This window comes from Nannospalax galili, unplaced genomic scaffold (genome assembly GCF_000622305.1).
Source record: "Nannospalax galili isolate Female #2095 unplaced genomic scaffold, S.galili_v1.0 scaffold263, whole genome shotgun sequence".
NCBI classification, from domain to species: domain Eukaryota; kingdom Metazoa; phylum Chordata; class Mammalia; order Rodentia; family Spalacidae; genus Nannospalax; species Nannospalax galili.
Window position 1 is genome coordinate 74,793 of NW_008350402.1, and position 27,942 is coordinate 102,734.

Sequence of the window (27,942 nt, forward strand, 5' to 3'; positions counted from 1 at the left end):
AAAGAAGTGTATATAGGCTTCTGCATGAAATGCTCATTCTCTGTTGCTTATAGTCACAGATACTGGAAGCAACCTAATGTGCTTCAGTTAGCATTAGTTAAGATAATTTTGTGTTTAATTTGTTTAAACAGTAATCATAAATAGTTTTTATGGAAACAGTGTACAACTTAATACTGGTTGCCATATTGTATGGTTGCCGGAAGGAGATAAAGATAAAAAACAAAAACAAAATAATAACGTAGTAGCATCAAAGTAGTTATTTTCTAAGAAACAAGAGGAAATATTTTGATATATTTCTTTCCAGTCTTTTTCAGCGTACTTTAAAATATCATTAATGTTACACTGTATCAGCAAATTCTACCCAATTCTTTCACTTAGTGTATCAGACACGTTTTTTTCATGATAAATAATACTACTTAAACTATTTAATAATATTCTACAACTAGTTCTCCATAATATATTTCCTTTTTGGAAATAACTGATAATGTTACTTACAGTGTTTTACTAATACCTTAAATTTAGATCTTGCCCTTAAGAACAGTCCCTAAAATGGGTTAAAACATGACTACTGCTGAAGTTCTTGTTGTGTTCTGTTAAATAGTACTGTCCCAGAAGGGGAATATGCACTCCTGTTGGTAGAATATTTTACTACCCATTTTATTTTACCTATAGCAGAATTAAGTTATCTTATAGAAGACTTTATACATAAGTAATAACTATATAATATAAACTATGTAATAACTATATAATATAAACTTTAACTTATAACTGCAAACTCTTTCCGTGGTAATATAACTGTAGAAAATGTGTTAGATGGTAAGAGGTCTTATGAGGAAGAATTAAAGAAGCTTAAAGAGAATTCAGCTTTTCTTATATATGTAGGATGGTCAGAAAAAGTTCTTATTAGTAGGTAACATTTAAGGAAATGAGAAAATGAGCATGCCCCACAGATACTTAGAAGAAGAACATCCAGTGCAAAGATCCTGGTACAGAAGCCTGTATACCACGTTTGAGCCAAAGCCAAGAGGCTGAAATAGTGATGCTACAGGTAGGAGCAGCATAAGGAATCAGGTTATCTGGGAACTTTACTGGAGAATCAGAAGAGGGCCTATGGAGAATTTTGAACAAAAGAGTGATACCATCTGATTTAGGCTTTAAAAGAAGCATCTGACGGAATGGAAAACAAACGATGGAGGGCGGAGATGAAAGAGTTATTACAATAATCCAGAGAAGAGTGATGGTTTCTTGGATCAGCAGAGTAGCAGCCAAGGGGGTGGTAAGAAATGGTTAGCTTCTGGGTATATTTGGAAGTACAGCTGATAGATTGAATGTCGGAGCTAGAAGAAAAGATTTGAAAATGTTCTGTTAACACTTTTGATTTTTAAAACTGCCTGTCAGATTGGGCTAGTACTGCCCGCCCTTTGCTTATCTTAGTTACATATGTGTTGATACCTATATGTCATATTTTTCCTCATTAGTCTGAAGAGGCCTCTGAGATGGACTCTGAATGTTGAAAAATGATCCTGTAACAGAGAAAACTAGAGTAGCATGTCTCATCTCAGGGATCAGTGGAGACAAGGACAAGAATGTGGAAACAGCAAGGGTTCCATGTTTGTCCATGTCCCTAGCATATGCAGAGGAAAAGCACAGAAGTTGAAGGCTCAGGTCTGGAAGGCTAGGCTATGACGCTATACCTTACCATTCCAATCTTAGTGTTTGGGCTGCTGAAAGCAATACATGCCCACATTGTTGCTCTCTTCATAGACTAGTGGGATGCCAAAGTAGAAGCCGCCCATGAAAAGGTAATATAAGAGATTACATTGATACTTCCTTTACCCCTAAACCTAAGGCTACTTAACAATGCTTTTATTTAAAATGTAATTGCAGGCCTTTGCCCTTTTCGTCAGAAACAAACAAGTTCCAGCACCTCCTTTTGACTGTAAGGAAAAATGGTGGAGATGCTGTCAGCAGCTATTTGCAGACCAGACCAGCATCCATAGACATGTGGCAACACAGCATGGTGATGAAATTTATCAGCAGACTACTTCTATTTTAAAGCAGCTAACTGCAACATTGAGTGCCTCAAAGAGCCTTATGTCTACAGACAAAAAGAGCCCCCTGAAAGACTATCTTACTCCTTGTCCTGAAGTGTCTGCTTGGCTCCCTGATGCAAGCTGCTGTAGCTCTGACGAGCTAATGAGGTAAAGTTTTCATTCTGTATTATGGTTTACTTTGAAAATATTTCCCAATCACAATGAGACATTACAGGCAACCCACTAAAATGAGAAAGACCAACCTTGGCAAATGTGGTGGCATTGTGAAGCAACAGAAAACCCAGTCATTGCTGATGCGAATGTGAAATGGCCCTAACACTCTGGAAAAGTGTTTGGCAGGTTCTTTTAAAGGTCAAACATCTGGGGCTGGAGAGACAGCTTGGTGGTGAAGAGCACTGACTGCCCTTGCAGAGGACCCAGGTTTGGTTCCCAGCACCCACATGGTAGCTAACAGCCATCAGTAACTATAGTTTCACGGGATTCAATGCCTTCTTATGACCTCTTCAGGCATTGCATGTACATAGTGCACTTACATACATGCAGGCAAAACACTCATACACTAAAATAAAAATACATACATTAAAAAAAGTTTTTAAGTCCAACATCTTCCCAGTGATCCCCTCATGGGTATATAACCAACAGAAATAAAAGCATATGCCAACAAAAGCCTAACAAGAATATTCATAGAAATTTTGTTTGTAATAAAATATTGTAAACAACCCATTATTTTGTATGCTAACTAAAAATAAACTAGTTAAATCTGAAAGTAGTAAGGGCTGGGGAAATGGCTCAATGGGTAAAGTACTTTCCTTGCTTGTGAGGACCTGAGTTTGAATCTCCAGAACCCACATAGAGCCACACCTGGCAGCACTTGGCTATAATGCATTGCCACTGTGGCAAAATAGGTGGCAGAGACAGAGTGAATCTTCCAGGCTAGCTATCATGGCGTGTACAGCATCGAACAAGAGACCCTGTCTCAGGAGCCAGAGAGATGACTCAGTGGTTAGAAGTGTTTACTGCTCTCACAGGGGACTCGGGTTCAGTTTCTAGCACCCACACCCATATAGACAACTCACAACTGTCTGTAACTCCAGTTGCAGGAGATGTCATTCCCTCTACTAGCCTCCACAGATACCAAACAGACATGTGGTACATGTCTCCACAGACATGCCATGGCACAGATGCACTAACATAAACATGCATACACTCATATGTCATATGTACACACAAAGATAAATAATTTTTTATATATTTATTTTTATTTTATGTGTATGAGTGAGTGCATTGCCTGCTTGTATGTAAGTGCACCTGTGTCGTGCAGTCCTGCTGAGGTAAGAAGAAGGCATCAGATCCCCTGAAACTGGAGTTAATGGATAATTGTAAGCAGCCATGTGGGTGCTGGGAATCAAACCTGGGTCCTCTGTAAGAGCAGCCAGTGTTCTTAACCGCTGAGCCATCTCTCAGAAAGCAAACTGGAAACAACTACAAATGGCCATAGCAGGAGCATGAAAGAACAGGTACAGTCATGTAAGAATACTGCACAAGAGGCTGGAGAGATGGCTCAGCAGTTGGTTGGATAAATTCAAGTAAAACTTTTTTTTAGTGAGAGAGTCAAACCAGATGCTGCCTTGTGATTACAGTGCTCTACTGTGAAATGGTGTTCATACCTGTCTCTTGGGTATGAGTGTTAAGTGAGGAGAGTGAACAAAACTCCTTTTTTGTAAAGTAAAAATTCCAGTGTGGAAACTTCTCTGTAGAGCAAATATGAGAGAGCTGCTCTTTTCAGAAGAATAAGAAGAAGAAAGGCAGGCCTGAGTTTTCCCATCTTTGCCTTCTGTGGATACTGTAGTACTGCCTGGGTGTGCATGAATTGTGGCCTCCTTGGACCAGCAACTCAGGTGCTCTTTCTTCTGATTTCCCTTCTCGTAGGAGCCAGGGCAGTGAGGAAGGAGAGGTGCTTTTGTATTACTGCTACTGTGACCTGGAGGATCCCCATTGGGTCTGTGCCTGGCAGACAGCTCTGTGTCAGTGCCTGCATCTCACGGGCAAGGTAAGCCCTTCTTCACACATACCGTACAGGGCTTATCTTCACTTGGGGGTTCTTAGTGAGGGAAAGCCTGCTTGACATTCTAAGAGAGTATTAAACAACTGTAAATGTTATTTTATAAGACTCTAATGACATAGATCAGGAGTCAGTCAGCCAATTCCTAAAGGACCATGTAGTAACTATTTTAGGCTGTGTATAAAAACATCTACTCATTATGCCACTAGTGTAGCTTGGAAGCATTCATGGACGATTAATGAAAGAGTGGATATGGCTGCATTCTGGTACAACTTTATGCAAAAGCAGGGGTAATTTGTTGATTGCTGAGGTAAGGAAATGTTCATATATGAACTCAAAAAGCCTCTTGTAGACTGTACATGCAGGTATGATTCCAAGTAGCTTCTCAGTTTCCCTAGGACATGCCCAGGTCTTTTACTGCCTCGGTATTAACGTTTGCTGTCTCCTTTTCTTCTACAAGGCTCTACATCTTCCTGCATGACTCAGCTCATGCTTCCCTCAGCTCTGCTCCAGGGTTGTCTCCTTAGAGCTGTAACGGGAAGTTGTCCTCATCACACTCTGTCCCTTGTCTCTGATCAAAGAATTTATTACTGCCTGAAAGTATAACCCGTCTCCCTTAGAACATAAGCTTCATGAGATCAGGAACTTTGTCTTAACTAGTTATCAATGTATTCTCAGTGCTGAATATACTGAGGGGTTAGGATACAGCATGCACTCTGAATATATGAAGTTAAAATAAAGGAATAAATGCTTATTCATAACAAAACCATGAGTGTGCCTGTAAAGATGGGGGAAAGTATGTACCAAAATGCTAATGTTCATCTCTGCACAAAAGGGTAGTTTTTTTATTTTCGTAAGATGTCCTCTGTGTATATGTATGTGTGTGTGTGTGTGTGTGTGTGTGTGTGTGTGTGCATTAAATTTTCAAAATTTAGATCAAAAGAAAGTGAAGTAGATTCTCTTTGAGAGCTCTTCTGGTTATGACTCTGTCCTGTCTTAACAATTTCTCCGTTGTGTCCCAGATATTAATAAACTGGTCAGTGCTATTTTCCACTCACATGTTTTTTAACAGGTACTGATTTCATTTACCTCATTCAGTTCATCACTGTGCCTTGCCCTAAAATATCCCTTGATGCCATTTACTCCTCTTTCCTATTTCTAACACCCTAGACTAAGCTGCCACCCTGCCTCATCTTGTCCACGGAGAACCTTCCAAACTACTCTCTAATGCTCCATCCTCACCCACCATTTAATCCACTTTCCACAGAACAACCAAAATGATCTTAGAAGGTAAATGAAATCACACGGCTCCTCCTCATTATCTTTGAGTGACTGCATTGGGGGCAAATGAAACCCACCTCCTTCCCATGACCTGCATGGTCCTGCATGGTTGAGCCTTCTGCTCTCTCTCCTCCTAGCTGATGCCATTTCTCATTCTTCGTGTTCCAGCTACATCATCTTTCAGTTTCTTGGAACCCACCAAAGTTCTGTTGTCACAAGGAACATTTCCACACCCACTCTAGTCTAATTTTACTGAAGCTTCAGTTTGCAGTTTTAAAGACAGTTTCTCAAAGAGACCTTTCTTTACCTTCAGTCTAAATTCACTTTCTACAGTATGCAGTCTCATGGCATCTCATGGGACTTTCATAGCATTTGCCTTTTTGTAACTCTTAATCTCCGACCTCCTTTGCCTCTAAGCTCTGAAAAGGGAGGGAAATGTAGTTTTTTCAATGACTATATCCCTAATTCCTAGCACATATTGTATAGTTTAAAAAATCCAGCAAATATTTGGACTGAATATATATCACTATTTCTCTTTTCAGTGGACTTACACATTGTCAAAGATGGGAACTCTCATAAAAAGTACAAATTATGAAATCAGTCTCTTGGCTTAAAGCTAGGAATGGTGGTGCATGCCTGTAATCTCAGAATTGGTAAGCTGAAGCAGGAGGATTGCTGTAAGTCCACAGCCAGCCTGGCTATGTAGATTTCATAACAAGACATCTTAAAAATTTGTGGTCTTTGGCCCAGCCTGTGGTGCACTAGCAATGAGGAGTCCTATCCACAAGGTGGCAGCATCTTCCAGAGACATGCTCAATTCAGTGTAGTACTTCAGTGCTGGTGATTTGACAGTTTTGATCCTTAGGCAAGGAGAAGGAGAACTTGACTGGTGCTTACTGTACGTCCTTTGGCCCCACAAAATTTGAGAGGACTTGCTGGACACATTACAAAGTTTGGATCTGGTTGAGTTCTAGATTCGCCACTCATCAATTTTTTGCCTTGGGCAAATCACTTCTCTTAACTGCCATTTCCTTCTTTGTAAAATGGATGACCATGTCAGCCTTTCTAGATTATAAGGTAAAGCTCAGTCTCTCAGTAGGTGCTCCGTAAATGCTAACTGTTGCTTGTCTCAGTTTCTTAGTCACAAGGCCTTTTCACCAAGAAGCATCTTTGAAGGACTTGAAGAACTCTAGCACATGAGTTCTTAGTTCTGTAGGGAGTGGATGTGCATGGAATGCATTTGGTAGCTGGAATTAGAATGAAATGTATGAGAATTGCCAACCACCCAGACGGTCACCACCTGCTTCTGTCTGACTGTTTTCCTGACCTTGCACTGGATCAGCGGTATTTCTCCATGTAGTCTCCTGTCAGTTGGTGGTAGGTGTAGAGGTGGGCTGTGCACCCTGCCTCCCTGTCTCATGCCAAGAATAGGTTCCCTAGACTGCAACTCTCTTTCCCAAGGAGTCAGATATAATCTAGATACTTCATTCATGGAACTCAGAGTGGCCACTGCATTGGCAGTGCCTTGTGGGGTTCATCCCTTTGTCTGTTGTGACTAAAGAGTTGGCTCAAGTGAGGTAAGAAATCAGATGTCTTCTCAGGACCTTGAAATGAGCAGCCACTTAAAACTTTTGAATTCTATTGCCAGGCATGGTGGTGCATGCCTTTAAAATCCCAGCACTCGGGAGGCAGGTGAATCTCTGTGAGTTCAAGGCCAACCTGGTCTACATAGTGAGATCCAGGCCAGCTGGGGCTACAGAGAGACCCTATCTCAAAAAGACCAAAAAAAAAAACCAAAACAAAAAAACCTTTTGAATTCTGTATTTGTGTGTAAATAGCTGCAACAATGTAGGGTCTTGAATTGGACCACTTCTCTTTGCAGAGGCTGCTATGATACTACATAGACTGCATTTTCTAGCACTCCTCTAGAGGTGGCTCTTGTTAAAGCTGCTCTAAAACTCATCTAAAGGATTTTATCTACTAAGACAACCAACTTTGCAGCCCCCCACCCCCACCCCGAGCATGCCCTACCCCAAGCTCCCACCAGGAGCTTTACTTGGTTCCTTTACCAGGGAAGACAGTTTCAGATTTGAGGAGACAGAACCCCAGCTATGAGTATGCATGCACGTGCTTGGTGGATACTGAGTGCCCACCTTGTGGCAGGCACTGCTGTAGACACAGGTACATCAGTAAACAAACCAGATACACCCTCCTAGGATTTGAATTACAGCTGGTGGGTTTGGGATATTGGCCTTTCCTCAACCTCTATACAGGGATGATACATACTTTCCTACCTTCATATAGGTTCTGTACTTTTAAGCCTTGGGTAACATTTCCTCAGCAGGATTTTTTTAAATCTATTTTTGGCATTGTCTTATCGTTTTAATTAACATGGAGACATTGAAGTTTAGAGACTGTAACTTTCCTGGTAAGTAGCAGAACTAATGCTAGATCTGCTGACCTCTGGAGGCTCTATTATACTGCCTGGGTTCAGGCTAATCTCAAAATTTCCTTCTTTGGCCATTGGATGATTGGAGAGCTGTAGCAAATGGGCTTTCAAGAGGTCTCAGTCACATTTTCTTGTTCAGCACACATGAACTGAACTCATCTGAACAGTAGATCATGCCAGTTTAGAAAAACACAAGTGTTTTGTCTTGCAATACTGTGGTGGCTACAGTGGGGCCTCTGCTTTTCCTGTTTTATTCATGAGGTCTTTATTCTATCCTGAAAAGACAGCCAAGTTAAGACGATGCTCAGATGCTCTGTTCCCGCTTTCCATCTTGTGTCTCAGGTTCGGATTGCTACTGAAGGAATCAATGGAACTGTTGGTGGAAGCAAAATGGCCACAAGACTATATGTGGAAGCCATGCTTTCTTGCCCATTATTTAAGGATTATCTGTGTAAGAATGATTTTAAGGTAAGAGAAATAGAAAATGAAGCTAGAACATTCTGCTTCTGCCTTGGTGCCAGCCATTGAAGAGTGCCGCCACACAGAGTCAGTTAAATCCCTTTTCCTCTCAGTGACAAACCAGTGTAATAAAACGAGTGTGCTTGCCACTATTTTTCCATCAAGTACCTGTGTCACTTTGGATCAGTTGGTACATTTTCTAGACCTTAGGCTTCCTTATGCTGTAGGGACATTACAGTTACGCAAGCTAGGATTTAAAGCTTGGACGTGTTTGTTTACTTGAGAGACTATTGAACAGATCGCTATGATGAGCTCTGTTTTTAGTGAACCTGAAATGGAAAGGTTAATACTTTACAGCACATGGGGACTAAAGCTGTGGTTCTGCAGCTGAGCTGTGAGTGAGTACTTTTTGCTTTTTTAAAGTGATAAGCTGGTGGGAAATGCCTCGGTGCTCATGCTAGTGGCAGTGAGAAGGAAACGGCTGCTGCTCCAGAACGAAAGCTGGGGCACAGTCACGTGCTGGAGTTGCTCAGTGCTGCTGACTTCAATGCTCACAGCCATAGAAACACAGCATTCCTGCATATGGGAGATAAGTGGTAGTCAGTTACTAACATCTTGAATTATCTGGAACATTCTGGACCTTAACTAACTCCACTGAGAATTCCTTCCCTGACCCCTCCCCCTCTCAATTTGAGGTTTTTTAAGACTTCAACCATCGCCCTCTAAAACAGACCGTAATTCTCTTTGGCACTTGTCTTTTACCTGGCAGTGTGACAAGTAGACTGTTTTGCTTTTCATTGCTAGAGCAGCAAAGGAGGAGCTCACTGCTTCCCAGAACTGCGTGTTGGTGTGTTTGAAGAAATCGTGCCCATGGGGATCAGCCCCAGCAAGATATCCTATAAGAAGCCCGGTATGTTCATTTTTCAAAGAATTGTGCTTTTCATCATGAAGATAAAACTTAATAGACAAGTAACTGTAAACAACTGCAAACTGCAAATAACAAACAACTCTAAGCACTGATCAGCAAAAGTTGTAGTGAATCTTCCCTCTAAAATAGCTTTGGGGTGGCTCTTAGTCCATCTAGCACATAAATTGGTTCTTTCTGTGGTGCTTGTGGTAATTAAAAGGCTCATCTTTATTTTGTTTTTGTTTTTGTTTTTTTGGTCTTTGTTGAGACAGGGATCTCCTGTAGCCCCAACGTGGCGCGAAACTCACTATGTGGACCAGGCTGGCCTTGAACTCACGGAGTCCACCTGCCTCTGCCTCCCAGGTGCGGGGAGTAAAGGAGTGTGCCACCATGCCTGGCTTAAAGGCTCATCTTTAAAGTTGACCTATCTCCTTCTTCTTGGTGATGGTTTGGCAAGAAGTTGATTTGTCTTTCCAAAGAGTAATTTGTAAGGAGTGTGATTATTACTACAGATAGTTCATTCACAGAAAGAACACTCGGGCTTTTTGCCACAGCAAGCAAATGGCTTTCAAAACCAAAGCAGTTTGCAGTGCCCTAGAATACTCTATCCCCACTTCCCTGTGGTTACTATATGTGGTTGAAAGACATTTGTTTGATGGGGCTTTTTGATTTTGTTTCATGTTTTATCATGAAAGTTTCCAATCATTAAATACAATAGAGAAAGGAATCAAGTGACTTCCATGTGCTTAACCCCCAGAGCTTCAGCAGCAACTCATTCCTGGCAAGCTTTCCTCTGTGTTTGTTCCTCTTCCATCCTCGATCATTTTGTGTGTGTGTGTGTGTGTGTGTGTGTGTGTGTGTTTTAATGTGTCTGAGTGTTATGCCCTCATGAAAGTAAGTGCACCCGTGTCGTGCGATGCCCGCAGAGGACAGAAGAGGTTGTCGGATCCCCTGGAATTGGAGTTACAGACAGTTGTTAGCTGCCATGTAGGTGCTGGGATTTGAACCTGGGTCTTCTGCAACAACAGCCAGTGTTCTTAACCGCTGAGCCATCTCTCCAGCCCTCACCCTCAATCATTTTAAACAGAAGCCCCATGTCATGTTACTTCATTCATACTTTAGTAGTTAGCTCTGAAAAATAAAGATTTTTTTTAAAAACTTTAACTGTTAACATGGTTAAAACATTATAATAGTAATTAATAAATAGTCAGTGAATTCCCAGTTGTGTTATGATTTCTTAAGTTTCTATTATGATTTAAATAAGGAGCTGGGAAAATGGCACAGTGGGTAAAGCACTTGTCATTCAAGCATGACAACCCAAGTTCCAGTTCCCAGAACCCGTGTCAGGAGTTGGATACGATAGCATACACCTAGAATCCCTGTGCTCCTACTACAAGAAGGGAGGTGGAGACAGAATCTCTACATGTTCACAGGCCAGCTAGCCTGGTGTGTGAAGTTGCAGGAACCTGCCTCAAGATGGAAGAGGACTGACACCCAAGGTTGTCCTCTAACCTCCACACAGATCAAAGAAAAAATATATAAGTAAGATCCATTCAACATGGTATAGGGGGAGTGTCTTAAACCTTTACATTCTTCTCTTAGTCTTGACTGCAGATTGGTTTTCAAGGAGCTCAGCCATTCAGCCTGAAGAATTTCTCAGAATCTGGGCAGTACTCACCCCCCATGGAATAGTTCTCTGTTCACTCTGTCTCCTGTAGACATCCCAATCTGCAGATTAGTTTGATTTTTTACATTTATGTATGTATGTATGTATGTATGTATGTATGTATGTTAGTGGTTGTGTGGGGGCTTGCATGCTACAGTACACATGTAGAGGTCACAGGATATGCTTTCACCGTGGTGGTTCTGGGGATGAAACTCAGGTCAGCAGGCTTGGAGGTCTATGCCTTTACCTGCTGAGCCATGTTACTAGCCCTGCAGATTCATTGTGAAGGAGCTCAGTCATTTGGTCTATAGCGTTCCTCATAGTCTAGATGGTTCTAACTGCATCCCATGGGTTAGTCAGTCCTTTATCACTGTATTTCCTATAGATTGCCAGTCAGATTGAGTTCTGTTGTCTAGTAGAAATATGGAGCCACATAGTGTTTTACATTTTTTAGTAGTCACATAAAAAGAAATAGGTGAAACTAGTTTATAAATAACTTACTTAATGTAATGTATTCCAATGCAATCATCATGTAAACAGTATAAAATTATTAGTGAGATGGTTTGATTTTTTTACTAAGTCCTTGAGATCTAGTATGTGCCGCACTCTTCTTTCAGCATATCTCAAAGTGTGCTTCAAGTAGTTGTCAGCCACAGGTGACTAGTGGCAGCCACAATAGACAACTCCAAGCTAGAACCTTGATCAAGTCAAGTTCAATTCCTTTCTTTTCTGCCTCTACTCTGTAAGACTTCTTCCTAGATAGTGTGCCTTCTTTCATTGGAAAGAAGTGTGATTTAGTTTTTAGTATGTAAATATTGAAATGGAGGCCAGGAATAAAGCTAGAGGGAAATAGGAATAATATAAAACATCTTGGAAAGCATGAAGAGATGAGACCTGAGCAGGGCTTTGTCTGCTTGGTGCCCCATCCTAGCAGGAGGCAGCATGTCAACAGCTGTTGTTGGCACTGCAGAACACTGCTCAGGAGCTTTGGGAGGTGACCTCTAGGCAATGCTGGGCTGCTTTCATTTGAACCAGGTGCTTTAAAGGGACCTCTTTTAAACATATCCATTTGGGTCTCTGTCCACTTAGACCCTCTCTGCCACTAGAGCAGCAGCAGTAACAGCAGTGGCAGGGGACAGATTGGGTTCCCTGTGGCTCTAAGCAGGGAGACGCATAGCAGATTTCCATGTTTCTCATCGCATTTTTGAACCTTGTTTTTACATCACTGTTTGGTATTCATGTTAAGTACGTGACACTGACCTGAAGAGCATCATGCCTGGTTGCATTCTCCCATAATTGTAGCTTTGACAGGCAAAAACCTAGGCTTCCTGACTGTTCAGGGACCTCTTTTCTCCCCATGTTTTGGGAATTGTCAGGTTGTTGTTGGGGTTCATCCCCAACAGAATGAAGCTCCTGTGGTGCTATAAAGCTCTGTTCTGAGTGCTGGGTAATTGAGTCATCCAAAGCCTCCCCGCCTTGGGGTACGATTACCCCACAGTGCCAAATTCGCCATAAGTTCCTCACAACTACTAAGATATCTGAACCCCCAAAGATAGGGGGATAGTTCTGTTCAGGAGAGTCAGAAAGCAAAGGGCTCCACAGATTTTTGGTCTGCTTGCATTTGAATACTTATCTCCATCTCCTCTCTCGCCTATCTTTTAGGTTTCTTTTTCTCTCTCACTCACCCTGTTGTCAGATTTTCCACCCTTTTCTCTTACTCATACTTACAAATTTAGACACTTTCTTACCCTCCTGCATCAGACACACACATACACTCGAACCTTATTCCATAATGTTATGCTTTCATCTGCTTCTGTTTAAGCCAAGGTCTTCAACGTGGACTCAGCCTTACTACATGACAGTTTGAAGTGAATCGCATACATGCTAAAGTTCCTTCATGAGGATAGGACGGTGGCCATTTCCCGACTCACTAGTGAACACACACCACACACCACACACCACACAGTGAACAGACACCTCCAAATAGATCCTTAAGTATCTGGTTTTTACTGCTGGGTTAGGCCAAGTAAAAATGCAGAATGCCTTATTTCTAAACTGTTAGAGCTCTAATCCTTATTAGAAGGTAGGCAGTGAAGACACCGGGAATTGCTATGTTATTTTATCATAACCATCAAGTACTGTTATTTGCAGTCAGCTGTAATTATGAGAAGAGCTTAAGATGGAAAAGCAAAGTCAGCACTTAGGTCAGGTTTGGCCAGTTGTGATTAGATTCTGGTTTTTAATTTTTGTTTTAACATTATTCTTTGGCTTGGTTTTAGGGATCCATTTATCCCCTGGTGAATTTCATAAGGAAGTAGAAAAACTTTTATCTCGGGCAAATGAAGAACAAAGTGACACTATCCTTCTGGATTGCAGAAACTTCTATGAAAGCAAAATAGTAAGTAAGAGCCAGAACTGAGCTGACTGACCTGGCAGGGGCCCCCCTTATACAGCATTGCAGGGACCCTGAGCTACACGGACTCCTTTCCTGTACTTGCATCAGGGAACACCCAAACCCTGAGCTCAGGGTCCCATGAGAGGGTCAAAGAAAGCAGGAGTCAAAGACATCTTGGCGCACAGTGTGGCTTTTGTTTCCTATGAGCCTACCTTTGGCACATGTCAGCAGTCTTGTGAAAACTGACTTGTGAAACCTACCATTCCCCTCTGGAATCTTTAAGAAGAGGATGCTGACAGCCTCCAGGCCCTGTTTCTAGTTCCAGATCTTGAAGTTAAAACTTGGGAGTGTGGGCTGGGAACCTCAGCTACCACTTGTTCTCTGCCAAGGTGGGAGTTGTCACATGTAAAGAGCTGGGTTCCTACCAGGTGCATTTTTCTAATTTCCTTCTGTTCCTTTGCTGTAGGGACGATTCCAGGGCTGCTTAGCACCAGACATCAGGAAATTCAGTTACTTCCCTAGCTACATTGACAAAAATCTTGACGTTTTCAGACAGAAGAGGGTGCTGATGTACTGCACTGGGGGCATCCGTTGTGAGCGGGGCTCCGCATACCTCAGAGCTAAGGTGAGCCACCACTGGGATACACTGGAGGCCCACAACCAACAGCATTTCCTACCCTTCACTTCCACGCTTCATTCCATTCGCTCACCCCCTGCTTCTGAGGATTTGTTTTCTGTTGTGTGGCTCCAACATGGAGTTTGTAAGTACAAAATCTGAGGTTCTCAAATCTCAAGATGTGAAAAGCACTTAGTAGTCTTAAGAGACTCATCCAGTACAAAAGAGTGAGCTTAGCTGAGCCGCTCCCTTTTCCTAATCCATTTACTTGATCCTGAGAAGAGCAAATTCAGTAACATTACATGTCCCAACAGATGTCTTCCTATATTTAGGGGGTAGCAAAAATAGTTAGGCTTCCCAGGGTCTTAGAGGGTGAAGGGCCTGACTGTTGTCATCATCCATCCCCAGTGGGTGAGGTCTTGCCATTTGGTTCCTTGACCCTTTGGTCAGCAGTTTCTGTGTACTGCTGGGGGCACTGGGCACCCCTGGCTGATGGCATAGGCAGTGACTCCTCCATTTGGGCACTTGCCACTGTGGGGCTGCTTCTGGGTCTCTGATGTTCAGATTTCTTGTTGTTTTTCCATACCTAGGGAGTGTGTAAGGAAGTGTTCCAGCTCAAGGGTGGCATCCACAAGTATCTGGAAGAGTTTCCTGATGGTTTTTACAAAGGGAAGCTGTTTGTTTTTGACGAGCGGTATGCCCTGGCCTACAACAATGCTGTGGTATCAGGTAGGTAAGTTCAGGTCTAGAGCCCACACTGAATCAGGACAGGATTATTCACTGTTCCAGAACCACTGCCCAGAGAAGGCAGGCCGGGGCTACACCTGAGCATGGTATGGTGAAATGTGGGTGATGATACCTGCTTTGTTTCCCCTGAAGTTGGAGATAGAGGGGTGGAGCAGACAGATTCTAGACCAGGTATCAGAAAAGGTCCTGGCTGTGCCATTGTACTGGGTGGACAATCCTTTAAAATGTCCATAATCCCACCTCCCTTGCCTGCTTGGAGCCAGACCAACAGTAAACCATGGACTTAGCCTGGAGTTAGGATATAGAATTTAGGAGTTCAGTGAATTTTGATGAAAAAATAGTTAAATCTTCATTTTAGTAATTTGACAGAAATGAAACATTTCCATCATTCATGAATGCACACAGTAAACCAGTTGTACCAGATGTGCCTGGGCCTTTGTCTGTAGTGGAGTTCCAGGCATTTTCACATCACACTTCTGCTGGATAATTCAACATAGCCTTTCACTCAGCACTGCGTCATGGTGGACATAGTCACTAGGCTGACCACCAAGTTGTTACTGAATGTGTTAATGAGTAACAGCTCTTACTAGATCACAGATTTTGAAAGATATTTTCTTATTTTGTATTTCTGTATAATCAGTTTTCTTTGTTTTGAGACATGGTCTCCCTATAGCCCCAGCTGGCCTGGAACTCACTATGTAGACCAGGCTGGCCTCAATGTCACAGAGATCCCCCTGTCTCTGCCTCCCAAGTGCTGGAATTAAACGTGTGGGCACCACACCCAGCATGAGTTTCCTTTGTAATACTGTGCATTTGATTTTATTCATTTAAACTCATTTTTCGTAGACTGGGTCCTTCATCTTTACCAGGCTACCAGGTGAACCTGTGACATAAAAAAGAGTAGGAGGCCCTGGTTCAGACAATGTATGGACACCTGAACTGTGCACATTGAGTAGTGCTGTCTGAAAATGAGAACGGAGCCCAGAGCAGGATCAGAAGCAGGGCCCCTGGGGCAGCTAGCACAGCCAGCCTCTGGTTTGCCTACAGTGTTGGGCCTACCTTGAGAGTCCTGCAGGTGCAGATAGTAAAAGGAGAGACATCCTTCAGAAGGTGAGTGACCCTCACCACAGCTTGGAATGGGAAAGTCATAGGCAAGCAACTTTAATGACAGCTGCAGTTTCTAGAACACTTGTGAATAGGGACTGAGGTAGAATTACCCCTTGGAGTCTAAGATTTGAATTCATCTTTCTTTTTTTAAATTACAACTGTGTGTGTGTACAAGAACACACATGCCACAGTGCACGTTGGAAGGTCAGAGGATAACTTGAGGGAGTTGGTTCTCGTCCACCATGTAGGTTGCAGGGATCAAACTCAGGCAGCCATTAGGCTTGGCAGCAATCACTTTTACCCACTGAGCCATCTTGCTGGCCCACCTTTCTAATATTTTCACTTACTATAATGGTCTAATATTCGTTGTTTGGAAACTACTTCAGATCTGTTTTGTAGCTAGGTGTTGTAGTATAAATTATAAGTAGAAAGCAGATCTGAGCTTTTATGGAGGAAAACTTGGCAGGACTTGAGTGCCTGCTTGTGACTGTAAATGGGAGAAAAGGTCCAAATGGAGCTTTGCTAAGCAGGATGAAGAGACTGGTGGTGTTGGTGGTAACAGGAAGTTGACCAGGAAATGTAGGCTGAGAAGGAAGATAGTGTAGTTCAGGGGTCAGGTGGTCCTATGTCCTGGCAACAGCATTTGGGACTTGAGACTAGGGTGGGGTGCTGGGGGTTGTACATTGTACAAGTTAAATGTATGGTGTGGTTATCTATATTTAGGTGTGTTGTCCCCCTGGAAAGGGAAACTATCTAAGAGAAGACCCTTTAATGATAGGCAGTTAGCCAGCTTCAGAATAGCTCAAGAAAAAGAGATGCACCCATCTTCTGGATGGGAAAAAGAACAGTGAGTCAATGAAGGGTGGAGTCAGAAGACAGTTTCCAGAAGTATACTCTTCACACACACACACACACACACCCAAAAAGTAAAAGTAAGGGAGCCTTGCTTTCTTAGAAAATAAGAGTTTTGGGGTTTTTAAAATTTTTATTGTTTGCCAGACATGGTGGCCCACACCTTTCATTCCAGCACTCAGGAGTCAGAGGCAGGCAGAACCAGTCAGTTTGAGGCCGGCCTGTGGTCTCCATAGTGAATCCAGGCCAGCTATGGTTACAGGGAGATCCTGTCTCAAAAAAAAATGTATTGTCTCATTGTGTATGTAGCCTAAGCTGGCCTCGAAAAAAAAAATGTATTGTCTCCTTGTGTATGTAGCCCAAGCTGGCCTTGAACTTGCAGTCCTGCTATCTCAGCCTCCTAACTGTTGGCACCACCCTGCCTGACTTGGAGACTCACTGTTAAGAAACCTTTCCTGGGGCCAACAGCGTATATTAGATTCTAGTGAGCTAAGAGTTATATTTAGGAACTGGATGAGTACATGACTCTGTGTGTGTGTGTGTGTGTGTGTGTGTGTGTGTGTGTGATCGGTGAGTATATGTGTCTGTGTGTGTGTGTGTGTGTGTGTGTGTGTGTGTGTGTGAGAGAGTGTGAGAGAGAGAGAGAGAGAGAGAGAGAGAGAGAGAATAACAAGAGCTTTTCTTCTCTAGAATGTTCGTACTGTGGAGCCCTGTGGGACCAGTATAAGCTCTGCTCCACTCCACAGTGCCGCCAGCTGGTTTTGACCTGTTATGCCTGTCGAGGACAAGGGTTCACAGCCTGTTGTGTCATGTGTCAAGACAAAGGGAGCAGGCAGGCTTCAGGCCCAACTCAGGACAGTTTTAAAGAAGAATGTGAGTGTACAGCCCAGCGGCCACGGATCCCCCGGGAGCAGCATGTACAGCTTCCTATGTCCCCAGAGCCAGGGCCTGAGGCTAGTGATGCTGGTGAGGCTGGACGACATTTTTAGCATTCCTAAAGCCTCACACAGCAGGCATAGGTGTCCTGTAGAGATGATCAAGGATGTGGAAATAAGTTGGGAACCTCTATGTTGATCACTGCCACCATGGCAGTTGGCTACCAGGCAGAAGGGATAGGGAGTCAAGTGTTGACCATGTACTTGAGCCACTTTGATTCAGAAGATGCTAGAGCCTGGAAAATGGTGAACTGCTTGGGATCCCAAAGATGCTGAGGGATAGAGCTGTACATGCCTTCTCTTCCATGTGGCAGGATGGTAGCCACTGCCCTTGTCAGCAAACCTGCCTATCACAGGCATCTTCCCCCACCTGTCTCTTCACTGACTGTCTGAAGAGATTTGTTAACTGTGATGACATTGACCCACTTCCTACTTTGAAGAGTTTCCTGTCAGCCCCACCCATTCCTCTACACATGATTGATGGAGCTACTGAGTAGTTGGCAGTTGGCAGTGGAGACCATGTGGCCTTGAGTCTAAAGTTTACGATCTGGCCTTTCTCAGAAAATTTGCCAGCTCCCAGTCCAGATTAACAGCTCATCTGATAGAAGTGGTCTTAAAGATGTAGCCCACCTTTATTTTTCTTGACTTAGCTTTATTTTTCTTCTGTGAGAGATGTTTCCCTAACAGCCCTGTGTCTCCCAGCATCCCCACTTATCTCTGTGTTCTCTTTGGGGATCCAGATGAACTTGACAGCACAGGTATTTGAGCAGTAGTTTGTAGGTTAGCACCTGGGACGTGAGACACTTTCTTAGGTCATTCGGCATAGTGACCAGCATACTGGGGACACAAGTCCCTATGACACAGATTTCAAGAAGCATACACAGCCACACATAGACCAACGGCTTTAATATTATGTTGCAGTTTCCAGTGATGCAGAATGCAGCTGCAGTTGTGTTTCAAGGAGAAACTGAGTGGGGCTGGCTGTCCCTGCAGCTTGGTGCCACTCCTGGGCCCTCTGCAGCCTCAGTAGACACATGCATACTGGTGAGGCACTAGCTCCACCTCTGGTTACCCTGTACTGTCCACAGTGTTACGTACAGTTCAGTGTGTTTCATCAGAAGCCTCCCAGGCTGTGCTCATCGGAGCTTTGGCCTTGTCCGTTATTGTAATATTTGCTGAATCCCTAAGAAAAATAACTCCCCAAAGCAATAAACAGAAATGCTAGTATAACTGGCACTGTGGTCTGTTGAAAGGCACAAGGACAATGTGGCTCGGTATTTTTACTGGCTCCCATGGTGTTAAAAAGGCATCCAGTAGAAATGCCAAAATTGTTTTCTGAGTAATCACTTGGAGTTCTTTGGCCAGGATTTCCTAACTCCTTGCTGTTTGGATTTTCTGCACTGGTATCCTTCAGAGGCTTCATTTGCAGGCATGAGATCTGTGTTGTTTGATGTGTCTAATGAGTGACCAGACAGGTATCTGGAGTCTGTAAGCATGGCCATGCTAAAGACTGCACCCACAGTAGACTGGAGAGTCACCCTCTGGTGTTGGCCTCACACAGGCCATCTGCTCACTGAAGTGCATGTATTTGGCCATAGGTTTTTGTCCATCATGAAGCTGGCATTCGATAAAGAAAAAAATATTTCTGACTGCAGAACATATACCCCAAGTACTCACATAGAAAGAACACTCAGGAATATGTCTGTTGCTCACGATGCATTTTGAAACTTGAAATTTCTATCTTTTTCTATTTTTTTTTTCTTTTATCCAGTAGAAGAAATCTTGTGTTTTTTATTCCTGGCAGAGCTCTGTACCTTGTCTGTTATTCTTGAGGGGGAAATGTTTTTTGATCCTGTAATCAATCTGGCAACTTTAATCATGATGGTCTTAAAATTTAAAGAAGGGTTAATAGAATGTGATTATCTGTTTCTTTTAACTAAGTAGCTAAGATGGAGTTTGTAATAAAGTGTTTTACAGTACTTCCAAACAGGTTGAAGAATGCTATTTGTTGACAAGTTCCATGTTGTAAACATACCTGAAACACCAAAGCAAGGCCACCAAAGGGGTTCCTGGGTTGTCACTGCCACTGTCATGCCATCAGCAGTAAGATCTGCCAGTTTGAGGGCTTCTTTGTTTTAAATAATAATCAATTTCTGTGACTAAAGAAAAACTTCACATTAACCATATTTTATAAAAGGTTCAACTACAACCACTAGCTAACCTAAAACCTTAGTGCATAAAGAACTGAACCACAAGAGTTTTGTGCCAGCATTTTGCCTCCTGGCCTCCACTGGGGAACACAGATTGTCAGTAGAACACGTCCAGTTCAAAGGTGTGGCCTTCCCCATGTACACTAGACACCGCTGCGGCACTTGGGAATGATGGGCCCCGTCAAGTCTGCCAGCCTCCTCTTCCTCACTGCAAAGGAATGGAGATGAGATGTGACCCAGCTGTCCCTGCCAGTCAGGAGCCACTATGGTCAGGAGCCACTGTTGGCTCCAGCGAGGTCAGGGTCTGCTTTTCAAGGACAGTTACGTGTGGGTTGCACAGCCACCTCTAGTTTATGCCCAGTTACTGATGAGGGTCTATGGTGGGGCAGACACATCCACAAATCCCTTCAAAGTGGCTGACCACACAGTTAAAGTTACACAGTTTTCCTTTGCCTACAGAGGCCTCACAGTTGAAGACTGGATCTGATAACAGTTAATTTTAGACAGTTTTAGGATTGGGATTTTTAACCCTGTGGAAATGTTTCCCCTAGCTTTCTGGGAGCTGCTGGCCTGTTCCCAAGTGAACAGTTTTTACCTTGAAGATTACCTTCAGGTTTCATGCCCCCTAATGTTTGTGACATTTTCCTTGGATTAAGAATTGATGGTTAGGGCTGGAGAGATGGCTCAGTGGTTCAGGCACTGGCTGTTCTTGCAAAAGACCCAGGTTCGATTCCCAGCGCCCACATGGTGACTAACAACCATCTACAACTCCAGTTCCAGGGGATCTGACATCCTCTTCTCTCCTCGGGGTACTGCAGGACACAGGTGCACTTATACACGTGCAGGCAATACACTCATACACATAAAAATAAATTTTTTTCAAAAAAATTATGCTTAAATGCCATCCACATGACAGTTAAATTCATAGATAGGAGCCATGAGCCAGGAAGTTGTAGACAGCAGCTACTAGCTTATAAAATGATTAGGGCTGATGGGGACAAAAGGGCCCCTTTGGAAGGTAGTAGTGGCAGATGAAGAAAGAAGGATCAGAGAAAGGAGCCAGTAGGTGGCAACAGAGAGGGCTGCTGATGTGGCAGAGACAGGTAACCATTGCTATCTATCCAAAGATGTCTTCCAATTCCCAAGCTGAGATGACAGGCATGCAGCCACCAGATCAGAGCCACTGAGCTGCAACAAGAAAGATGAAGACCCAGAGAGGTGACGCAGACCCATAAGGAGGTGTGCTATGCAGGCGTGGCTGAGAGGTGGGGGCAGGTCTCAGGAACACAGATGCCCAGGGTGGGTCCCTTTCCACTTCCCTCACCCCACATCAAGAAAAGGAACACAAATTGGGGTAGGCAATCTGGAAGAAAGACACCATCCAGCCCAATTCCTGAAGGTGATCATAGTCACACAGCTTGGAAATTGTGCCGGAACAAAAAAACAGAAGAGGTTTGTCCAAAGTGTGTTGTTTCCGCAAAACCAGCTTTTCAAGCTCTTTGCTTGAGCTTGCTGGAGACTGTCGTTGTACCTCTGTGGTATGAAGTTATCCTCCATCCACCGCAGGGCTGGGATGTGAAGAGGAGCCCTTCTAATGGTTCTGGAATCCATGTTACTATTTTCGTTTTGCAGGTAAGTAAGGGTAGAGGTGATGTTTCTTGCTTAATATAAGAAAGCAGTGAATAGGTTGGGCATGGTGGTACACACCTGTAATCCTACCACTTGGGAGTTGGAAGCAAAAACATTAGGAGTTCAAGGTCAGCCTCTGCTGTACAGCAAGTTCAAGGCTCATCCTGAGCCTCAGCCCAGTACCTCCCTCAGTACAGTTTGGTTACACCTCCCTGTCTCATTTGATTTTCACAGAATCATATTACTTCCCTTGGAGAAGAAAACCAAGGTTCCTGAGAGCCATCTGCAGAGCCAGGACCCAAACCTCGGTCTCTGGCCCATGCTGGAGGATACAGGAGTAATGGGATTTTGCCCACTCTCCCTCATTGTGTATATGAGGCTGGATCTGGGTACATGGTTCTGGAGGACTGGCTTTCACAAAGAGGGGTACCCATTTACTCCGGCATTATGCTTCTCCATTCTGATGATAGTTTAAGAGAGGGGAGTCACCTGCCACAAAGGGCAAGTTTGAGCAAGAAGCCTCTAATGCATCTTGCTTGTTGCTTTAGGCTCCTTGCTCACCATGGCAACAGCCTCAGACACCTTTGCTACTATCAGAACCAGAGAAGATCTCAAGCTGTCAGCAGCTCCCCTGCCCAACTGCCTGAGCTCTCTCTACTACTTGTAGTCAGATGAACATTTGCTCACATTGTCTTTAGGAAGCACTCTCTACTCATTAGTGTAATTCAGCATTTGCACAGTGTTGTATGCCAAGCACAGGAATCAAAGATGAAGCCAAGCATGTCAGAGGCCAAACTGAACAAACAATAACCTTAACAGAACATTAGAGATACCCTAGCAGGCCTCTGAGGTGCATGAAGGAAGTGGTCCAAGTGTCCTAGGATGGGCAGGATGTAGATCAGCTGAGTTGCAAAGGATGCAAGGGTAGAGGGTGGGGAAGTAAGGGACATATATCTAAACGTGAGCTTGTTGGTGGGTCACTTGAGGGGGTGCTCAGACAACATAGAATGGATGGTTAGCCTGGCAAGGGGATGGCTTGTCAGGATGTCATGAGAGGGGTCCTGGCTTGATGTAGCAAGCACAAGCTCTGGAATGAGATGCTCTGTACAAATCCAAAGCCTGGGGGCTGGAGAGATGGCTCAGCAGTTAAGAACACTGGTTGTTCTTGCAGAAGACCTGGGTTTGAATCCCAGCACCCACATGGCAGCTGACAACTGTCCATAACTCCACTTCCAGGGGATCTGACAGCCTCTTCTGACCTCCGCAGGCATTGCACGATATGGGTGCATTTACCTACATGTAGGCAATACACTCACACACATAAAAATAATAAATATTTAAAAACGAAACAAATCTCAGGCCTGCCAGTGGCCCATGGGTAGCTTCCTATCCCAAACCTGTGTCTTTACTTAAAAAACAAAAAAGGCATAATAATAGCAGACAGAGGTGGGGGCATAGCTTAAGTAAGATGGGAAGTGTTCAGAATGATGCCAGGCGCAGTGTGTGCCATGTTTCTATTAAGGTATGTGGGAGCCACATGGAGGAGTTGAGTGATGGGAGCTGGCAAGGCGGCTGAGCTATTTGGGATGAGTGCTGCTGGGAGGTGCCTACCTGCAGGAACTGGAAGCAGAGGGGCTGCAGAGGAATGTGGCACACTCAACTAGAGGCTGGAGTTGGGACTGGCAGAGGGATGACTGACTGGCAGGAGCTGGGCCTGGCAGGAGTGGGGGCAGCGTCCAGGAGACACCTAGAGTTCTGGCTGGGGTAGCTGAGGGAAGCAGCACCTTTTTCTTTGATGGTTTTGGGCTAACATGAAGAAACTGATCCGGGATCCAGCAATTCCACTGTTGGGTATTATTACCCCAACATTCAAAATCAGTGTATCAGGGAGATGGCCGCACTCCCATGGCCATCTCTGCACTACTCACAATTGCCATTGTGGCCTCTTATCAATGAGTAAAGAAATGAGACATATATACATGACACTATCTGACCTTCATAAACAGAAAACCTGCCATCTACCACATGGACGGAACTGGCGAATATCACGCTAAGTGAAAGAAGCAGGCACAGAAAGGCAATCCCCATGACCTCACATACAAGTGGAATCTAAACACAGTGAGAGAAGCAACAAATAGACTAGTGGGTACACAGGCTGGACAGTGGGAAGGAGGGGACACGAGAGGAGGGCCAGAGGACAGACAACCTCAGGAGGATTCTAGTGGGGGTTCTTTTTATTTTTGATACCGTCACACAGCATGTGTTATGTAGATTTCAAAATTGCCAAGAAAGTAAATTGCAAATGTTCTTGCCACACAGAAGCATTTGAGATGGTGGATCTGCTAACTAGCTTGTTTAATCATCCCACTTGGTGTTCTTGAATTAGAACATCACTTTACCTCCTAAGTCTATACAATTAAAACTCATCAATTTAGTATTAAAGGTTTTTAAAGCTGATTTGGCATCTCCTGTATCTGGGGTGCTGATTAGAAAGATTTTCCTTGAGAATGTGGCAAAAGAGCCATGTTCCCTGGTGTGCTGTTCTCTGCACCACTACAATCCTCACCTCCACTGCTGCCTAACTTAGAGGCTGAGGCTCAGATTTTGTCAAGTAAAGAGAGTGCCTGCTGGTGGCAGGTTTAGAGGACCCGAGATTCATTGTTAGCCAGGCCTGTGCTATAAATAGCATGGAGATAGGAGTCATCTGAGGCACTGCTGTGGGAAGACATGGATAGGAAGCAACAGCTTGGCTCTGCCCTGACCTCACCATACCCCAGGGCCCTGCACACACTCACAGAACACTGTCTGCTAAAAAGCTTTAGGTTCAGAGTAGGAAGGACCGAAAGATGCAACCACGCAGGCTATTTCCCTCTAGAGACACTGGCTCACTACCCCTCCCCACAAGGAGGAGCCCACCTACCTTGCAGGCCCAGGCATCGCTGAGGCCCCAGCCCCAGGACACTGACTAGCCCTGAGGCAAGGAGAGAGACCAGGGAGAGGCCTGTTCCCTTCCGGGGTATGTGCAGGGGGCTGCAGCACAGCTGATGACCACAGTCCACAGGAGGCCACCGGGAGGCTTTTAAGATAAAATACCCAGCAGGGAAGCATAGGAACAGCAGGAGGGAGCTCCCAGGCCAGCAGCGGGAAGCCAGTATGCTGTCAGAATCAGATGTGGTTCTCAGAAGGAAAATTAGCAAATGGACACACATTTGCCTTTCAAGCTGGGAATTATACATCACCACCTAGTACTGTGAATGTGGCCTGTGGTTAAGAGATAATCCTCCTGCGGGAAACCCCAAGGGAGCAGCTACAGAGTTCTCCAGGGTAACCAGGGGTCACTGTTGTCATTGTCATCCCGGCATCTCTATTCAAGAAATCATCATGCTTCCCACTGCCCACCTGCCCCCACTGCAAAGTAACTGGGTATTAAAGCCCTTGGGCCCACCTCCCCAAGATCCACCCAGGCCCCTTCCCATGAACACCCCACATACTGTTTGCTATTCCATTGACTTAACTTTCTTTCCCTTAGTCTCTTTGAACTCCGATTCTTTTTTGCCTTCTAGGTCAAAGTCTGTAACAGTTCCTCCAGCTCTGTTAGTGGTTTCTGTCTCTGTCATCCTGTAGGCTGGGCCTTGAACTCTAGATCTTACCACTGCCTAGAGCTCCTGTGGGGTAGACTCCTGACCTTCTCTGTCAACCTATCTCTTCCTTTCCAGGTTGGCTAAAGCCCCACCTCCCAAGGGTGCTTTGCTTAGATGACTTACGGCCTCATAAATCACTTTCTCACAGACCTTGTAGGCATTCTTAAATTTTTAAGCATGCCTTTGAGTCTTTGCCCCTAAAAGGTTGCAAGGTTTCTCATATCTAAGAACAGACTCTGCTACCCCATGTCACTCAGCACAGCCTGGCACCAAGGCTTCTCAGAAAGTGCTTGCAGTAACAACCGGTATGACCTGAGCCATGGCTCCCAACCCCAACCACCCCAGGCTTCAGTCTCTCAAGAAGGGAAGTAGAGGCTGAACTTAAAGTCCCTTCATCTGTAGCATTTGAGATTGCTACAGTGACCTCCAAAAGTTAGGTCTATGATTTGGATTTTGACTCTCAAAACCTGTCTGTCTTATGCAGAGAGATTCTGGAATCTTCCTGCAGCACCCCTGACTCTGGTCATCTAAGAGCTCTTTCCTGATAAAGAAGACATCCCATCCATCATTCCAAGGAAGACAAACTTGGTTAGTGCTGAGGTGGTGGGCACTGAGGACACATAAAAAGCTTAATTTGTAACAGGGGAAAATGTGAGAATATTGCTTATCAAAATAATACTGTTTTAACCACTGATTTGGCAGCCAGGACACAGCCGGGCCTATAGTGTTATTGCTGGCCTTGTCCAGCAATTCAGTTTAGCTATCACCTCTGTCCTACAGTAATAATTTTGAATCTTAGTTATTTGTGTTTGTTCTTATTTCAAATAAGGGAACCTCATTAATAAACCAAGACAGAGATATCTTTCTTAATGAATTTTATAGAGCCAAAGCTCTAGAAAAAGTGGCCCCTGAAGTAAGTGATGAGCAAATAGCCTCTGGGCTATTGAGCAGGTATGGACTTGATAAAAAACAAACTCACTGAAAACTGTCTTTAAAACATTTGATTCCATCATTTGATCCAGAAAGCTTTCTTTTTAAACTCACTATGCCTCCTTCTCTTCTATAATAAAAGTAATGAAATTTAGTTTGTCTTATTCCTCCTGTGGTTTTATGAAACTCAGGGCTGAATGTAATGATCAGTCAAGTTAACAATGCAGACCCTCTGCTTGTCTTGTGTTTCTTCAGACTCTCCTGTAGCCTGTCAGTCACGCTTGATTTAAACCGCATCCAGTTCTCTTTAGCATCAGCAGGAATGTGTAATTAGCAAACTCCACCCTCAGAGGCCTTATGAACAACTAACTGGCTTCTTGGGAGTAAGTGAGACTGATGCCATTTTTTTTTCATTCTGTTGACTTGAACACTTACAAGATATCACTCATCACCAAAGGAGACGTGATGTTTTCGTTTTCTGTTTAGAATCAAATGATGCCTTTAATGGAAACTGAAGGAACATGGCCTGCTTTTACATCTCTTAAATTTATTTTTATTTATTATTAGTGTGTGTGTGTGTGTGTGTGTGTGTGTGTGTGTGTGTGTGTGTGTATGGCATTCGTGTGGAGGTCAGAAAACTTTGTATAGTTGGTTCTCTCCTTCCATCTTTATGTGGGTTCTTGGGATCGAATTCCATTTGCCAGGCTTGTGCAGCAAGCAGCCCCCTACACACAACCCCTACCCTTGCGCTCTGCTTTTACTTTGCTATGAAGTCTGCTGTGATGGGTAATCTTGGTTGTCAGTTTAACATACCTGGGAAGAGGGCACCTCAATTCAGGGATTTCATTGATCAGACTGGCCTATGGACATATCTAATCGATGCAGGAGGTCCAAGCCCACTGTGGCCAGTGCTATCCCTGGGCAGGTGGGCCTGGGCTATATAAGAGGCAGCTGAGCAAGCCAGGGGCACAAGCCAGTAAACAGCGATCCTCCATGGTCTCTGCTTCAAGTTCCTGCCATGCTGGAGTTCCTGTCTTGAGTTCCAGCCCTGACTTCCCTCCATAATGGACTATAACATATAAGCTGACATAAACCCTTTCCTCCCCAAGTTGCTTTTGGTCATGGTGTTTATCACAGCAACAGAAAGCAAGTGCTAATTTGTAACTTTTCTTTGGAAGTCATGTGAAGTCTCCCAGCCTGTGGGTTTTAGGAGTAGTGTTGATTGAAAGCTTTGGAACTGGGGCTAAAAGCCAGACAATGTGATCTGGAGAAGGGTCTTCAGAAGATGACCAGCCCAGGTTAAGCCTGTGTGCTCCCAACTTTCATCCCCTCTGACCAATATGCTGACTTGCATGCTGGACCTGGCCTGGGCTAAGCTGGGCTTAGGGAAGTAAGACCTCTGCCTTGTTTTTAAAGGCAGACAGCTCTCGAATGGTAGAGGAGACAGGCATAAACACAGAGAACAGGCAGGTGCGGGCCACTGGGAAGTCAAGTTTGACCCCATAAACCTCTCTGGAGAGAGAGGGTGTTGGTGGACTTTTCCCTGACTTATCCAGCTGGGGTGGGCGGGGCAGGGAAGCTGGTGATCAGATGTCACTCACCGAGGTCGTTGTTGTTCATCATGGCATTAGATGCCCGCAGCCGGGGCCCCTGCTGGGTAAAGTGGTAGCCGAATTTGAGGAGCGTTGCATTTTTCTCCAACATGTTTACGATCTCCATTTCCACTTTATTGCCCAAGGGCTGGCTCTTTAGTTAAAAAAAAAAAAAAGATGAAGAACAATAATTAGTACTCATTATACACATGCTTTACCTAAACTTCCTCTCCACACAGAAGCCCTGAGCGGTGCATGGGAATGTTAGCCTGCTCTGAGAGCAAGGGCACATAGAGAAGTTAAAGGGACACAGACACACAGCAAATAGCTGGAACTCGAACCCAGATCTGATGGACGCCAAGAACATCTGCCTACTGCTCCATACAGCCTCTGTCTGAGCAAGGGCCCAG

The 27,942-nt window shown here is 44.1% G+C and overlaps 2 protein-coding genes across 3 annotated transcripts in view; one reads left to right on the forward strand and one right to left on the reverse strand.

Moving 5' to 3' along the window:
• The window catches only part of Tstd2 (thiosulfate sulfurtransferase like domain containing 2), a 28,377-nt gene extending 8,868 nt beyond the window's left edge, over nucleotides 1-19,509 (forward strand). Inside the window, exons 3-10 of one of the 2 annotated variants that reach the window (XM_008847660.3) lie at nucleotides 1,888-2,201; nucleotides 3,984-4,104; nucleotides 8,189-8,314; nucleotides 9,110-9,215; nucleotides 13,158-13,276; nucleotides 13,740-13,898; nucleotides 14,480-14,618; nucleotides 17,286-19,509. In XM_008847660.3, coding sequence (XP_008845882.1) covers nucleotides 1,888-2,201; nucleotides 3,984-4,104; nucleotides 8,189-8,314; nucleotides 9,110-9,215; nucleotides 13,158-13,276; nucleotides 13,740-13,898; nucleotides 14,480-14,618; nucleotides 17,286-17,584 — 1,383 coding nt within the window. In that variant the 3' untranslated portion in view covers nucleotides 17,585-19,509. Of the gene's footprint in view, nucleotides 1-1,887; nucleotides 2,202-3,983; nucleotides 4,105-8,188; nucleotides 8,315-9,109; nucleotides 9,216-13,157; nucleotides 13,277-13,739; nucleotides 13,899-14,479; nucleotides 14,623-17,285 lie in introns of both variants that reach the window. The other variant, XM_029570721.1, reaches the window with a different exon arrangement.
• Nucleotides 19,510-19,545: 36 nt separating this feature from the next.
• Tmod1 (tropomodulin 1) overlaps nucleotides 19,546-27,942 on the reverse strand; it is an 81,702-nt gene continuing 73,305 nt past the window's right edge. The window contains exons 9-10 of the mRNA XM_008847661.3: nucleotides 27,542-27,686; nucleotides 19,546-19,948 (exon numbers count right to left, since the gene is read on the reverse strand). Coding sequence (XP_008845883.1) covers nucleotides 19,884-19,948; nucleotides 27,542-27,686 — 210 coding nt within the window. The 3' untranslated portion in view covers nucleotides 19,546-19,883. The remainder of the gene's footprint in view (nucleotides 19,949-27,541; nucleotides 27,687-27,942) is intronic.